At 36.0% G+C, this 13720-nt stretch overlaps 4 protein-coding genes across 6 annotated transcripts; all 4 read left to right on the top strand.

The window, feature by feature from the left end:
• The first annotated feature begins 682 nt into the window (after positions 1–682).
• On the top strand, positions 683–2238 carry LOC145222874 (UMP-CMP kinase-like). The gene is made up of 5 exons (XM_080089104.1): positions 683–869; positions 942–1088; positions 1155–1292; positions 1400–1573; positions 1627–2238. The coding sequence occupies exons 1-5, from the start codon at positions 738–740 to the stop codon at positions 1657–1659; spliced, it is 624 nt and encodes a 207-aa protein (XP_079945230.1). The 5' UTR covers positions 683–737; the 3' UTR covers positions 1660–2238.
• A 700-nt stretch (positions 2239–2938) lies between these two features.
• Positions 2939–6001, top strand: LOC145222873 (uncharacterized). Its single transcript, XM_080089103.1, has 2 exons — positions 2939–4216; positions 4881–6001. Exons 1-2 carry the CDS (start codon positions 4017–4019, stop codon positions 5305–5307), a joined length of 627 nt encoding a protein of 208 aa, XP_079945229.1. The 5' UTR covers positions 2939–4016; the 3' UTR covers positions 5308–6001.
• A 78-nt stretch (positions 6002–6079) lies between these two features.
• On the top strand, positions 6080–9001 carry LOC145222872 (tetraspanin-1-like). Its single transcript, XM_080089101.1, has 5 exons — positions 6080–7112; positions 7636–7833; positions 7885–8070; positions 8160–8333; positions 8407–9001. Exons 1-5 carry the CDS (start codon positions 7050–7052, stop codon positions 8554–8556), a joined length of 771 nt encoding a protein of 256 aa, XP_079945227.1. The 5' UTR covers positions 6080–7049; the 3' UTR covers positions 8557–9001.
• Positions 9002–9144: 143 nt separating this feature from the next.
• Positions 9145–13110, top strand: LOC145225248 (tetraspanin-18-like). 3 transcript variants are annotated; one of them, XM_080091933.1, is made up of 5 exons: positions 9145–9978; positions 10111–10308; positions 10540–10725; positions 10783–10959; positions 12427–13110. In XM_080091933.1, the coding sequence occupies exons 1-5, from the start codon at positions 9928–9930 to the stop codon at positions 12640–12642; spliced, it is 828 nt and encodes a 275-aa protein (XP_079948059.1). In that variant the 5' UTR covers positions 9145–9927; the 3' UTR covers positions 12643–13110. The 3 variants fall into 3 exon arrangements, with proteins under 3 accessions (XP_079948059.1, XP_079948061.1, XP_079948060.1); XM_080091935.1 differs by lacking the exon at positions 12427–13110 and having other exon boundaries at positions 10783–11352; XM_080091934.1 differs by lacking the exon at positions 10783–10959 and having other exon boundaries at positions 9148–9978.
• Positions 13111–13720: the final 610 nt, after the last annotated feature.

The raw sequence follows: 13720 nt of genomic DNA, 5'->3' as shown, positions 1-13720 counted from the left end.
GATTTAGATTATAGCTAAGATTATAGCTACTATAAACTCATTTAATGAGATTTTTTCCCAATTTGTTGGTAGTTTTTTTAAACAAACAATAGTAATAAGGTAAAGGCATAGAATCGAGATGATAAATGTTTTTAGTTTTCCCCGCTTTGAGTAAATGATGACGCATGACATTACAAACGAAAAAAGTGCCAGTCTGCCGGCAATCAGCAACTGGGGGGAACTACAGTTTCACTTCGCAATCTCGAACCTTGATAAGGATTAGATTTTAGAATATATTCGCCCCATGTATAGAAATGACCGTAACTAGTGGTTTGCAAAATCAACTTTTTTGTTCTCTGTGACTTTGTCAATTCTGTGTGTTATTTTGTTCTGCTTTCATGGTGTGGTCTGTAGATACAAACATAGTGTGTGAGTTGTGAGAATTTGCCCCGTATCTCGCATTGTAGACGAAATTTGGTCGAAGATGTTTTGCAATTTTAGCGGTAATTCAAAAAATGGCTGTCAAAATATTTATCCCAGAGGTAAAAATTTGGCTGTAGAGAAGCCTTCTGCTCACAAAAAAATGTCGATGATTAACTTATATGGTTTGTAAAAGACCATCTTAGAAAAACTTTGTTGAAAATGTTTACAGTAAAGTAGCAGATTACACCCAGATTAAGCTTGTTTTAATTCAACTGCATGATCTAAAAACGCATATTTCGTTTGAAGAGAAAACAACATAAAGTTAGGTATTGTGAATGATATTTTTGGTAAATCTGTTTTTTCGGCAAATCAAGCATCTGAGTCACAAAATGTCAAAGCCAGAAGTTGTCATGGTTCTTGGTGGACCAGGTTCTGGTAAAGGTACTCAATGCTCCAAAATAGTTGAGGTTAATGCCCTTTTAAACATTTTGATTTAAAAAAAGTAATAATAGCATCACAGTTTTTATTGGCATCAACAGAAATTTGGTTACACTCACTTGTCTGCTGGTGACTTACTTCGAGCGGAACGAAACAATCCAGAATCAACAGTGGGTCAACTAATTGCTAATTACATTAAAGATGGAAAAATAGTACCTGTTGAAATTACTTGTGGACTTTTAGATAAGGTGTGTCAATGTAAAATTATTGAAAGGTGTTAACAATTTATTAATATTTTTAAATAATTTCTACAGGCAATTTTTGCCTCAGGCAGCGATAAAATACTTGTTGATGGATTTCCAAGAAATCAAGAAAATGTGGATGGCTGGAACAAGCAAATGGGAGATCGGGTTTCCCTTAAATTTGTCCTCTTTTTTAGCTGTCCAGAAGAAGTAAATATTTTATTTATTTTTTACACGTACTATTTTCTATTTTTAAAAGATAGGTTAAATCAACATATACAAGACTTAAACTTTACTTTTTTCCCTATAAACCAAAGGTGTGCACAGCAAGGATTATGGAGCGTGGAAAAACAAGTGGAAGAACTGATGACAACATAAAAAGTCTTCAGAAAAGATTTATCACATATATTAATGAAACAATGCCCATTGTTAGGTATTATGAAGACTTAGGAAAAGTTCGAAAAGTGGATGCAGACAGAAAACCTGAAGAGGTGATTTGTATGAGATGGTTGTGTGCCTTATCACTTACTTCTTTTTTATGCAGGTTTTCTGTGATGTTGAGAAGCTGTTTTCCTGAACTACATCTTCATTTAGGCTTGTCTGTCAATGTATGGACAGAAAGCAGAATAATCAACATTAATTGCGATTTGAGCTGAATCATTTTAAGAAATTAAACAGTTTTTTTTTTCCATTTATGTAGATGATAGCACTACATTCTTGAATTGCTGTCAGTCAAACTATACAATGTCACACGTTTTTTTTACACCCTTTGGCACTTATAAAATTATTTTTGCTTTTTACCTGGCTGTGGGAGTTTTTATGACAAACTTGTGACAAAAGTCACAATGACAAAAGCATGTTTACTAAAATAGAGTGCTAATTGTTTTACTGAAGCTTAACAAGTTCAAAAATTAACAAAAATTGTTCACTTCTTTGTCCTGAAACTGTACAATTTGTCCACTTGTATTTTTCTTCCTCCATCCTTAACTGAAAGTGTGTGTGTGTGGCCCTGAATGTTTTTTTCTTCTGCTTGTCAAGCTTCAGATAATTTTAAAAACAAGTTTCTTACGGAATTTTTAACTTCCACATATGTTTATATATGTGATAACAGAATGTGCAGATATGAAAACTCTGATAATACATAAACAAGTCAATATTTATGAGTAAAATAATGCAAATCGAGTTGACAGATGGTAGGTTTAGTAGTATAGTCCGAAAAAAAATTGTGACTTCATACAAGTTGGTTCAAAATTGCACCGAATTGTGCACAAGTGTTTATCTTTTGAATGCCCCCCGGTATACCAAAAGGTAGCCTAGATTGCAAAAAAGACATGAATTATGTTCGGTTTATTTACACTATAATCGATAACAGATTATGTCTGTGCGGTCTACTGCACTGCGTGGCAAACACCAACCTTTTGCAACACGGCGATCGAGCAGCAGTTCACTACCTACAACAGTGGTTTTGAACCACGTAACACAGTATGTATTAAAATAATTTAGCGCGTACCAAACAATATTTTATAAAGATGTAATAAAGTAAACAAACTCACACTCAACTACTTCATTGCAATTAAGCAGCAACAGACCCACGCAATAACATACTTATTAATTCACAACGAGGCGTATTATTATACAACAATAAATCTCAATGCAATATTCCCACTGGTGATAAGAGGCAATTACTTTCATACAAGAAATAATTCTTTTATGGACAGGTGATCTATGGGATGCCAGTCAAAAGCAACAAATTTATCGCGGAACACCAGTTGAAAATTACCTGACTTAAACAACTTTCGTCTGTTTCGCAGAAACGAAATGCTGTGAACGGCTCTTGAAATCGAACGTAGTAAGTGCGTTTAAATATTAAAACCACACTTGGCTTAAGCCAAGGTAGTTGATACGGTTTGCAAGTCTTGTAAAAATACAGAAAAAGGTTTAACTAGTAATATCACATCAAATATTAGCAGACACATGCGATTGTCAACAATTTTCTTTCATTGGCGTTGTGTGTGCGTAGCGAACTGGTCAACGCTGTCAAAAATCCCCCTACTTCCATTGTCACGTCAAACTTTGCATGGCGTCTTTAGATGACGTCTACGATTTCCGCACATGCCAGTTTGAGTTTCAGCATTTAGAGAATGTTACGGGTTTTGCTACAGCAGTATGCCCCCCTGGCATTTTAACAGTTTGTCATTACGCATTTTAAAACTTTAAGCATTCATTACAGTGATTCATGAATCTTTACTGACGTATAGTTTATTGTTGCAAGCTGCTTGTCAGTCTTACGCCATCGATTAACGCTGTTTATGTCATACCAGTACCTAACAGCACTAACTTTCGGATCACTAGAAAACATTTGGCTAACTCGAGATTACTTTTAGGAAACTTTAACATTCAGCAAGGTGGTAAGCAGTACAGACGGGCTAGATTGAGCATAAATCACATTATCATGGCTTTAAGGGGGCCTTAATAATTGTTATATTCTCATTTATTTTAATTTGAAATTTAAATGCCTAAGTTCACAGGCTTTTATAATTTTCAGTGAGTTAATGCGCAGAGTTAAGGGAGTTTAGGGCTAAATAAAGTTATGGTAACGTGAAACACAGCACTAATCTTTTTTTACAAACTTTGCGATACAAAGAACTTTTTCGATACAAACCACGCATATTAGTCAATTCAGTGCTTTACGAAACTTCCAAAACCATTATGTATATAGACCAGTGGTTCCCAACCGGGGTGCCGGTTGGGAACCAATTCATGTTATTGGGATTGACTCATTCTATTTTTGACATTCTATCCATGTGAATGCTGGCGCGGAAGTATGACTCATTATAAGACTAAAGCAACTGAAACATACCGATGTTTTTCCCATAACTTTACTATCTTATTTTGTGTGAAGGTTTTGTTAAAAATGATTGTTACGATTTTATTATGCCTCACCGCATTGAAAAAGTTTGTGTACTTGGAGATACAGACGTTGGGAAAACCTGTATAACTTTGCGCTTTGTTGAAGACCGCTTCGACTCATCTATCACAAACACTATAGGCGCTGCTTTTAAGTCGCGCTATTTTACTTCTGAAGCTGGAACAACATTTAAATTTCAAATTTGGGACACAGCTGGACAAGAAAGGTACGAGATGAAACAAAACAATTTTGTAATGTTTGTTATTTGTGGTGATGTTTTTGTGGATTTGTGGAATTATTTGTCCAATGTGGTGATGTACAAAACAGACCCACTGGACTATTTTTGGGTTCTCTACTCTATATGACACAGGTGAAGTGTTCACAGGTGAAGTGTTGCATATATGGGTATGACCTGTTGGTAAATTTTTCAGTCCGACAAATTTATTCAGACCAGTTTTTAAAGACGGCCGCGAGCACACAACATATATGTTCATGTCCACCAGCAACACTTGGCGGCCGTTGGTGAAATAAAGGCCCCTGATGCGGCCGTCAATAGTGAAAAGGTTGTGCACCCCTGGCCTAAACCTAAACTTTATACCTGAAGGTGGTAAGCCTGCGCCTGTAATTTCAACCGTAAACAACTTTACTTTGTATAGGTCTGTATGTACGTGAGGCATTGTCACAAAACGAACTTTTTTCTCGGAAATCCAGGGGAAGCGTTTTAAGGTCGAACCCCCTGGCTGCAGGAATTGCCAAGTTTTTAGTCGTTTTATGGTCATGCGAGCCCATTTCCAAAGTTGCTGTGCTTTTTGGTCAGAAAATTAACACACATGTATTTCCCAGAAAAAGGTATGCTTTGAGAAACTTTTTAAAAGTTGTTTTTTACACAGGTACAAAGCTCTCGCGCCTATGTATTACCGTGGTGCATCGGTAGTGGTTCTTGTATTCGACCTAAACCAACGCTCATCCCTTCAAAGTCTGCAATATTGGATTCAAGAACTGCGGCAGAATGGTCCTGAGGACGTTATTATTGCACTTGTCGGAAACAAACTTGATCTCGCTGCACAAAGTCGCGAGATTTCAACTGTTGAGGGAAGGAGACATGCCAAAGCAATCAACGCCTTTTACTGGGAAACAAGTGCTAAAACAGGCGAAAATGTTCTGGAGTTGTTTCAGGACGTTTGTACCCTGTTAGAGGATCGAGCACCTACGATTAGTCCAAGCCATAGTTTTCGTATCGGTGCAGAAGCAGTGAACGGTTTATCCAAAGATAGGGAATCAGGCAATTTAAAACACCGACTCTGTTGTTCCACCTAATTTCGGTCGCATTTGCATCATGTTTTAACTCTGTGTTTTTTGTTCCTTTTGTGCTCAATGCCTGTTTTTTGTGACATTTAGCCTAAACATTAGGTATAGGATGACATCTAAAATTTTCACTGGAAACGCTTTGTGACAGTTCACTAAACGGTTAACCAAGATACTTCACAAAAAAAAACTTAAACTACGCAATTGAATGAAGTAAATGACATTACGTCACTATAACTGCGCATGACAGGGCCACTGAGAGTTCATTATAGCAGCTTGGCTGACGCATTGCAAAAGTTTGTTGTAGGTCAATATATCTGGGCTTAACTAAATTTAGAATAACGGAAGTTTTTTGTAATTCCACCACAGCCAGAGCTTTTTATTGGAACTTGCATGGGCTATATCCATGGGTTTATAGCACAAAAGTTGTTTAAAATTAGACAGCTGACACAAAGTATAATTCACAAGGGACACAAATGTTTCGGTTGAATGTTTGGTTAGTAAGTTTGCAATGAGCAATTGTATTGAAAATCAGGAAATGAGAGAAGCAATGTAATGTAACGCATGAATTATTTATGTTTGTTTTTCTTGATACTAATTGCCCTTTTGGTGCTGTATAAGTGTTTGCACCTCACGTGTCTGACCGTCTTCTGTGAGGCCAAATTAATAAATGTCTTAATTAAAGCAGGTTGCAGGGGTTAAAGAGCTTTATTGTTGCAGTTGTTTTGACGACTTAGAGCCTCTTAAATTCGTGCTATTTTCATCGAAATGCTTATCTACTCCTTTGTTAATATTGTCTCATCACTCGGTACGTCATACATAAGATTTATTGACCAAATGATTTCTATCAATAGACGAAAGCTACGAGTGGTTGTCCATTTGTGATACTTTTTCGTTTAATTCACAAATATACTAAAAAATAAATACGATATAGTAAACGTTCACTCTCTCATACCATTGTGCGGGATCGTATTTCACATTATAATGGAACTTGCAAAGTACCCATAGGGCCATATAGCGTTTGGTTGACACTTTCACATCCTTGTGTGATGTTTTCGATTTCCTCGTTTTAAACCAACATTGTGGTTTACATTCGGTGGTGGTGGCGCAAATAGACACTTTCAGTTCTGTATCACACTATACTGTTGCACAAAGTTTCGGTTTCTTATAACAGTATTAAATTTGAAAAATATCCTGAAAATTATATTCCAAAAATAAGCATGAAGTTATAGTGGTGAAAAACGTGTAAAACTTAAAGTACATGAAATTATCTACATGTATTAAAACGAATAAAAAGCGCAAAAACATCGCAACCCTAATGTGCCAAAAAAGCACAACACAAAGGTCTTTAGGGATTATATTAAAGTACTAAATAGAAAGAAAAAAAGAAAAGATTTGATAATGTGTTGGAGTTATTGTGATTGGCTTGTTAGTCGGTGTCCACTGTGTCGCAAATTTTCCACCCAATCAGTTTTGGAAATGCTTTCCTATCCACCGCATTACAGATGCGTGACTAAACTATTGTCTGTGTTTGCTTTGTCATACTCTTCGAGTAGGTGATGCAGAAATTGCCGACTATATAATTTCTGAGAAGAGGTATTACTACGCTCAGTGGTGCGAAAATTTCAGTGGAGAGATAATGATGGCAATAAAAATGACCATAGGCGTGACGTGTTTATGAACCCTAGGACAGTTGAAATTAAATGTACTTCACTGTATGGTGAGGTTTGATTCGTGAGCTTCAATGAACAAGCATGAAAACTCAAAATTTTCTCAAGTTCAAAGCCGCATTAATCACTTGCGACTTAGTTTGTATGGTAAGTAGAACAATAGTGTCGAAAATTTGTTTACAGGTTCGCTTTTAACTGTTGGCTAATACTTGGGTCGAGTGATAATACCCACAAACGGGTGGTTTCCAAATCATTGTTTTTTTATAATTAATTGATAACAATTAGGTTTGTTGGCTATGTTGATACATAAACAACCGTCGTAGTTTATTATATAGATAGACCAAAGTCTATATGAGACACAATGGTCTGTAGCTTTTAACGTTTAACTTTAGCTTTGGCTCGTACGTTGACATAATTAAAGTATATTTTAAAATTTATTCTGCTGTTTCTTTTAGTCATACGTCTGTTTAAACTCGGTATTTTTAAAATGAAAATACGTTTTTTTGTACCTTGTTAACAAACGTCTTAATTGTTATGTTAAATCAGAAGCATATACAATTGCTAATATATATATATATATATATATAAGCTATAGCGTATATAATTATAAATACTTATTTCTTAGAGAAAACGTTTAGAAATATTTACAAGTAAAGCTGTTCGTTTGCAGATTATTGGATTCGCTGTGCTTGTTGTTGGATGTTGGACCAATGTGCATTTTAGGTTAACCAGCAATATATTGTCAGCAAAGCCAATTAGTTTTGAGGACGCCACGTATTGCCTTATCGCTACTGGAACCTTAACAATCATTATCGGCCTTTGGGGAATGTGTGGAGTTTACCGGGACAATAAGATGCTGATTACATTGGTATGGTTGTTCATTATTTTTTCGTCTGTATCATACATCGCTTGTTTTTAGTATGCAGGTGGTTTGGTAATGATGGTAATATTGGGAATGGCAACAATAGTCCTTACGTTCCGCTTCAGGGGAAACTTTGCAATGAACTACAAAACGGTTGCCCAAGCATCATTGCAGTATCGCTATTACACCAAGGCTCACACTGCTGCAACAGTCACCAATGCGTGGGACAATCTCCAAATCAAGGTGTGTCTGTGACAGCGCCGGTTATATTGCAACAATGTAACAGATTTTTAGAAAAACTTGTTATTTTATGGTAACCTTTTATTAACCAGGACAATTGCTGTGGCTTTACAAACGGCTCTGACTACACCGGGAGCGTATTTTTCAACTCAACTGGACGGCCTTGGCCAACATCGTGCTGCGTGCTTACGGCAAGTGGACATGTCAAAAATCATACAGTTTGCACTGCCCAAGTTATTAATAAAGGCGCCACTAACGCCCACAAGGTACAACAAGAACATTTGTAAATACCCGGTAGTATTCGATTAGTTTGTAACAGGAGTGTTGTGCTTTATATAGGGTTGCGGTTCATTCATAGAAGATCAAGTTTATTTATACGTGGTAGCAGTTGGAACTTCTGCAATAGTGTTGGCTATCCTGCAGTTGCTTAGCATTTCGTTGTCTTGTGTCATAATGTGTACAATGGACAACACATGGATACATCTATGATAAACGATTTAACTGCAAAATTCTCCTTTAAATACATTCTTATTGTCCACAAATAGAGTAAAATTGCTTAATCCGTAAAGTTTCTGTATCCGTATATAGGCCTATCGTGTTTTTGCTGTTTTGTGTTTTACACACATGATTCATTTGAAATGAAATAAATATGGTAAATTTAGATAAAGCACAACTCCATGGCTCAGAAAGCAGGCTTGTAGAAGCGATGCCGTAAGAAGTTAGAGGTCTTAAATTGATTGAGACTAGGACTCCACCAATAAAAAGTCACATTCGGAGCCGGATTAGGATTAATTTATCCGCCACCTCTTTCTACAGTCCAATGCCCGGTGACTTTTGCAAAAGCAGAAACAAATTATCCGCGAAAGCGCGGATAAATGCTATGAGTTCAAGTCAGAAAAAAGTCTCATAACCTTTCGACTGCAACTACGGCAAAAAGTCAAAGAACTGCAAAAACCGAAAACAAAGCAAAATCGAAGAAAACCAAAATTTCCACATAGAAACAAGTTTAAAAAATAAATAAACTACTCAGTCGAAATTATATTATAAAACTTTGTTTGCTGTCATAATTTGGAGCATACGACTGGCTTTGTTTGTTGTTTGTCTGGTAATTTAGTAAAAACTGCCACCTCTACAAATTAAAGTAATTATCAGTTTTGTTATCCAGTAGAGCTATTAGCGCAAGAACTCACAGTATCACAGTAGCCAGGTTTCCTCAAACTGTTTCAACCCATCAAAAAGGTCTTATCAGTGCAGCTGGCGAAGAAAGATCGGCCCTATTGGATAGCGTATCCATGCAATTAAAGGCATTCCGGTTTGTTGGGAGTAACAATGTAGGGACTAAATTTAACATAAAGAACTAGGTTTACAAGTTAATTTTATTGCTATTAGTATTCTGAAACCTCAGACCAACCCTAATAACCTAACCGTTAGCATTTTTTTTTAATTTTTTTTCACCGGGTTTCAACCCAGGAACCTCCCGGGGACGAATCCCGATCAGGGTTTTTTATGTCTGTATATGAGTCAGGCGCGCCGGACCATTCGACCAAGCACAAATTTTGCACAAATTGCATTTAAATTATTTGCGTGCGTCACCTACTAGAAATTAGCAAACCTGGCTACTGTGAGTTCTTATGTTAGTACCTCCACCTTGTTATCCGGTGACAAATGTAGAGCGAAAGCCCTCTTTTGTCGCACTACTGAAGCCCTGTACCGCATTGTACAACAGGTGACATTTTACCGCCCCTTTGTACCTGTCGTTTTGTTTACGTCACAAAGGCTCATTTGCGCGATTGGACAAGCTACATTATACGTAAGGGACAGGAAGGCGAGTACCTGATATTAAATATTTAACTCAGAGAAATGGATCCACCACCACGCTGTTTTGTAATTGTTCTCTTCTTATTGTTTTTGGTAAGTCGTAATACAGTTTTTCTGAACTGTGTTTGATAAACTGAATTTTTAAGATCATTAATTGTGAAATGTACAATAATGATTCAGATCACCACAATTGGTTTAAAGTCAAGTAGGATACTCTTGTTGCAGGGTGGAAGCATAGCATTGTTTGGGGTTTCGGTTTGGGTGCTGATAAAATATGAAGCAGTGCAAAACTTGGTTGCATCTACCCCGACCTTGTTGGAAGACTCGGCATTTTGTGGTATTACTGCAGGAATCGTTGCATTTCTCACAGCAATATGGGGCGCGTGTGGGATTCGTCGCAACAACAAATTCATACTTAGTGTGGTAAGCAAGAAATTTGCTAAGTTGTTCTTAACCAGAAGATTTCTGAATTTCCACGCAAATATGCAACAAAATCAGAACATGAAATCAAGTTCCATCAGTTGCTTCTGAAAGTAAGAGGATAAGTGTCAATTTTAAGACTGGAAACTTTTCTGTCAAAATTTGCGCTAAAAACCTAAAGTAAACCTAAAATTATATTTTTAATCTTTTTAATTTGTTCACAAAAATTCACAGAGCGTGGCGGGCTTGTTCATGACGGCATGTATAGAATTTGTGGTCCTCATCATGGCGTTTTTGTTCGTCGGACAGTTTGATCAGCAGTATGGCAGCATTGCCACTGCGTCATTGAAAAGGCACTACCGGTGTACAACTGCTGCAGCTGCCACAGTCACTTCAGCATGGGATGATTTGCAAACAACCGTAAGATTGTGTATCGCATTGTGCGTTTGTTAAAATGATAGTTGTTTGGCGTGACAGAATCACTGTTGCGGCTTTTTCAATGGAACCGATTATGTTGAGAGTTTTTATGACCTTACAACTTCCCATCTTCAACCGTGGCCCTTTTCTTGTTGCTTAACATCAGAATCTGGTACCATTGTTAACATGGCAACTTGTCTAGACAGTGAGAATACATCGTACACTCATGCAAACACGGTAACATAGATTGGTTTAAGCATTTTCTTTTTCGTTTGATAAAATGGTAAAAAGCTTGTAAAGTTCAACGTGAATCATAATATTGGTACTACTGAAAAAAAACTTGCTTAATTTAAAAAGCAAACCAAGTTAACAAAACAAGTTTCTGTATCGCCAGGGAATGCGCTTCCTTCAGCGCTGGCACTGATCGGTCAAACCGAAGTTATTGTTTTCTAATTACACTAGCCAACACAATTTTTGGTGTCTTTAATGTTAAAACTGATATTGACTAATTTTGGGGTGCTGATTTCAAAAATCATTACGGTTTTCTTCAATCAGATCAACTTTTTAAGTTATTTACAAAATCAAAATTTATGACCATATTGATTCAATGACATTAAAATCATGCTTTTATGTGTTTGTTAAAGCTTTGTTACATTATACACATCAATTTCATACAGTGCAGTCAGTTTCATAGCATGAATATGTGTTCTATGCTAATGCTCTGCCTAAAAATGGTTGGTGCAGGCTAGTGGTAACTTTAAACTATACGTGTTTTATGGAGTGATTTTCAGACTTGTAAAGCAAGGTGGTAAAACTAAAATTAATAGTGGCTAGGTCATCTATAAGGTGTTGCATAAATTAACAAGATGTTTTATGCTACCTTACTGGTGAATATCCATACAACACAACTAAAAAGAAAAAAAAAAACGATTTGTATCAAATGTGCATATCTTGCACACTTCGATGTGACTTTAGGGGTTTAGGGCAAGCAATGGGCTCCACTTACATAATGTTGACTGGAATATTGCAGTAATGAACAAAAACAGTAGAAAGGGACTGAAATTATTAGAAAAGAGTACATAACTAAGTTATTAAGCGATCTGAAAAATTCGGTACGAAAATAAGCATAAAGCTACACTTCCCTTAAAACGTAAGGGATATAAATGATGAGAATTAAGCTGAAAGGTTCCAACAGGATATCAGTAAAACGAGACGTGTCTAAATAATGTGGTCCTGGCTAACTGCTGTTGGTCAATTAAACTGGACGATATTGCTGCCAGTCAATTCTGAAAGTTACAGAAGTACATGTGTAGGCCTATACCTGATATACCTAAAAACTTACAAATTTGAAACATTTTTTTGTTTTATATGTTGAATTTTGTTGGTTAGGAGTGTCCACTTGTTACATTTAAAATTAAATTCAAAATTTTGTTCTTGCAATTAAACGTTAATTCCAAATAAAATACTCAAAACCAGTTTCACTATAGCGTATACATATAGATTGTTTTTCAAACGTGGATGTACCATAACAGGAAAACTAGACGTGATACAGATAAACCGATTGCATTTTTGAAATCAGGACACTGGACATAGTCAAAATCAAGTAAAAAATTATAGACACCAGTAAAAAAATATTTTTTTGTTGCCCAGTGTTATTAGCCCGCACTTTAATACGTAGGGCAATTATAAAGCATTTGTTGTCAGGGGTGTCAGGATCACTTATCATCAATGTTAACGGATTACGGCTTGGGACTTGGAATAGCTGCAATGATATTGTTGATGATCCAAATTCCACTTACAATCGCTTCAATATTTACACTGAAGTTGACGTACAACCAAAATGAAGAGTCAGAGTCACTGAAGCCAATCAGCATTGCTCTCCAAAAATCTTCACGAGCTAATGTTTACTACGATTCTTAAATTGTCGTAATTAAGTTGATTTAAAGATTTCAAAATCATTTTGAACGCACAAGATTCCTCATTGTGTTTTTTGATCACATTTTAAAAAGGCATGTGTTTTTCTGTTACCTTTTTTAAAACTTTGCAACCTAAGCAATGTATTTTGAATGTAACTGCGTTATTTTGTATCCGATCTTGCTTATTCAAAACCTGAATATCATTCCCATTTCGATTTGAATTTGAATTACCTTGCTTTGTTTCAGATGTTAATAACACGTCAAGTACACAACGTTTCATGCTGTACCTCAAATTCTGATAAAAAGCATTATTTGACATTATTTGCGATTTTGTGTTTCGGAATCATCTGCTTGTATCAGTTTTGTTAATTTTATGGATTTTGTACAGTGATTGTAACGATGCTATATTTTGTAACGATGCTATTGTGATTTTTCTGCAAAAAATATAATTGTTTCTAAAGTTTTGTTTACAGAGAAAATTGTAACGATTTAATCAGACGTAGTGCAATGCTTTAAGCACGAAACGTCGTGAAACAAATTTAGGTGCCGTGAAACAAATTTAGGTTAAAAAGTGTCAGAAAATAATTTAAAAAATTAACAAAGAGCAATGTAGTCTTTGAAATAACCTAAGTATAGGCTAAAAAAACTTCCTTTCTTTAGGAGAATTGAACTATTACATCTACTACAGGGGTGTCCAACACGTGGCAGTGGCACGCGTGTCAAAAGTGGCACGCAGGACATTTGAAAATGACACACAAGCTTTTGTACATTTAGATGGTAAACATTAGGATTTGTCACGCAATTAAATTCGTTTCTATTGATTCTTCTTGGTCTTTATTCTAACTTCAGTAAATACTATCAGTAGTAAAGTTACACAACCCACAACTAAATTGTTCGTTTTTAAAAACTGAAGCCCCGTCGCAAACTGTTTGTATCTTGTGTCGCATAAACAGAATAAAACGTTTCTATAAAACGCAAGTTTACTCGCATTTGACGATATAATTTTTTTTAACCATTTAATAGGATTCTACATATTGGCCAGATTGTCGGATTGAGCCCGTACCGCTAAGACGTTTAGGACA

Source organism: Phallusia mammillata, chromosome 4 (assembly GCF_965637545.1).
Source record: "Phallusia mammillata chromosome 4, kaPhaMamm4.hap1.1, whole genome shotgun sequence".
Taxonomy (NCBI): domain Eukaryota; kingdom Metazoa; phylum Chordata; class Ascidiacea; order Phlebobranchia; family Ascidiidae; genus Phallusia; species Phallusia mammillata.
Note: the sequence above shows the minus strand (reverse complement) of the source record. Positions and strands in the feature narration are given on the sequence as shown.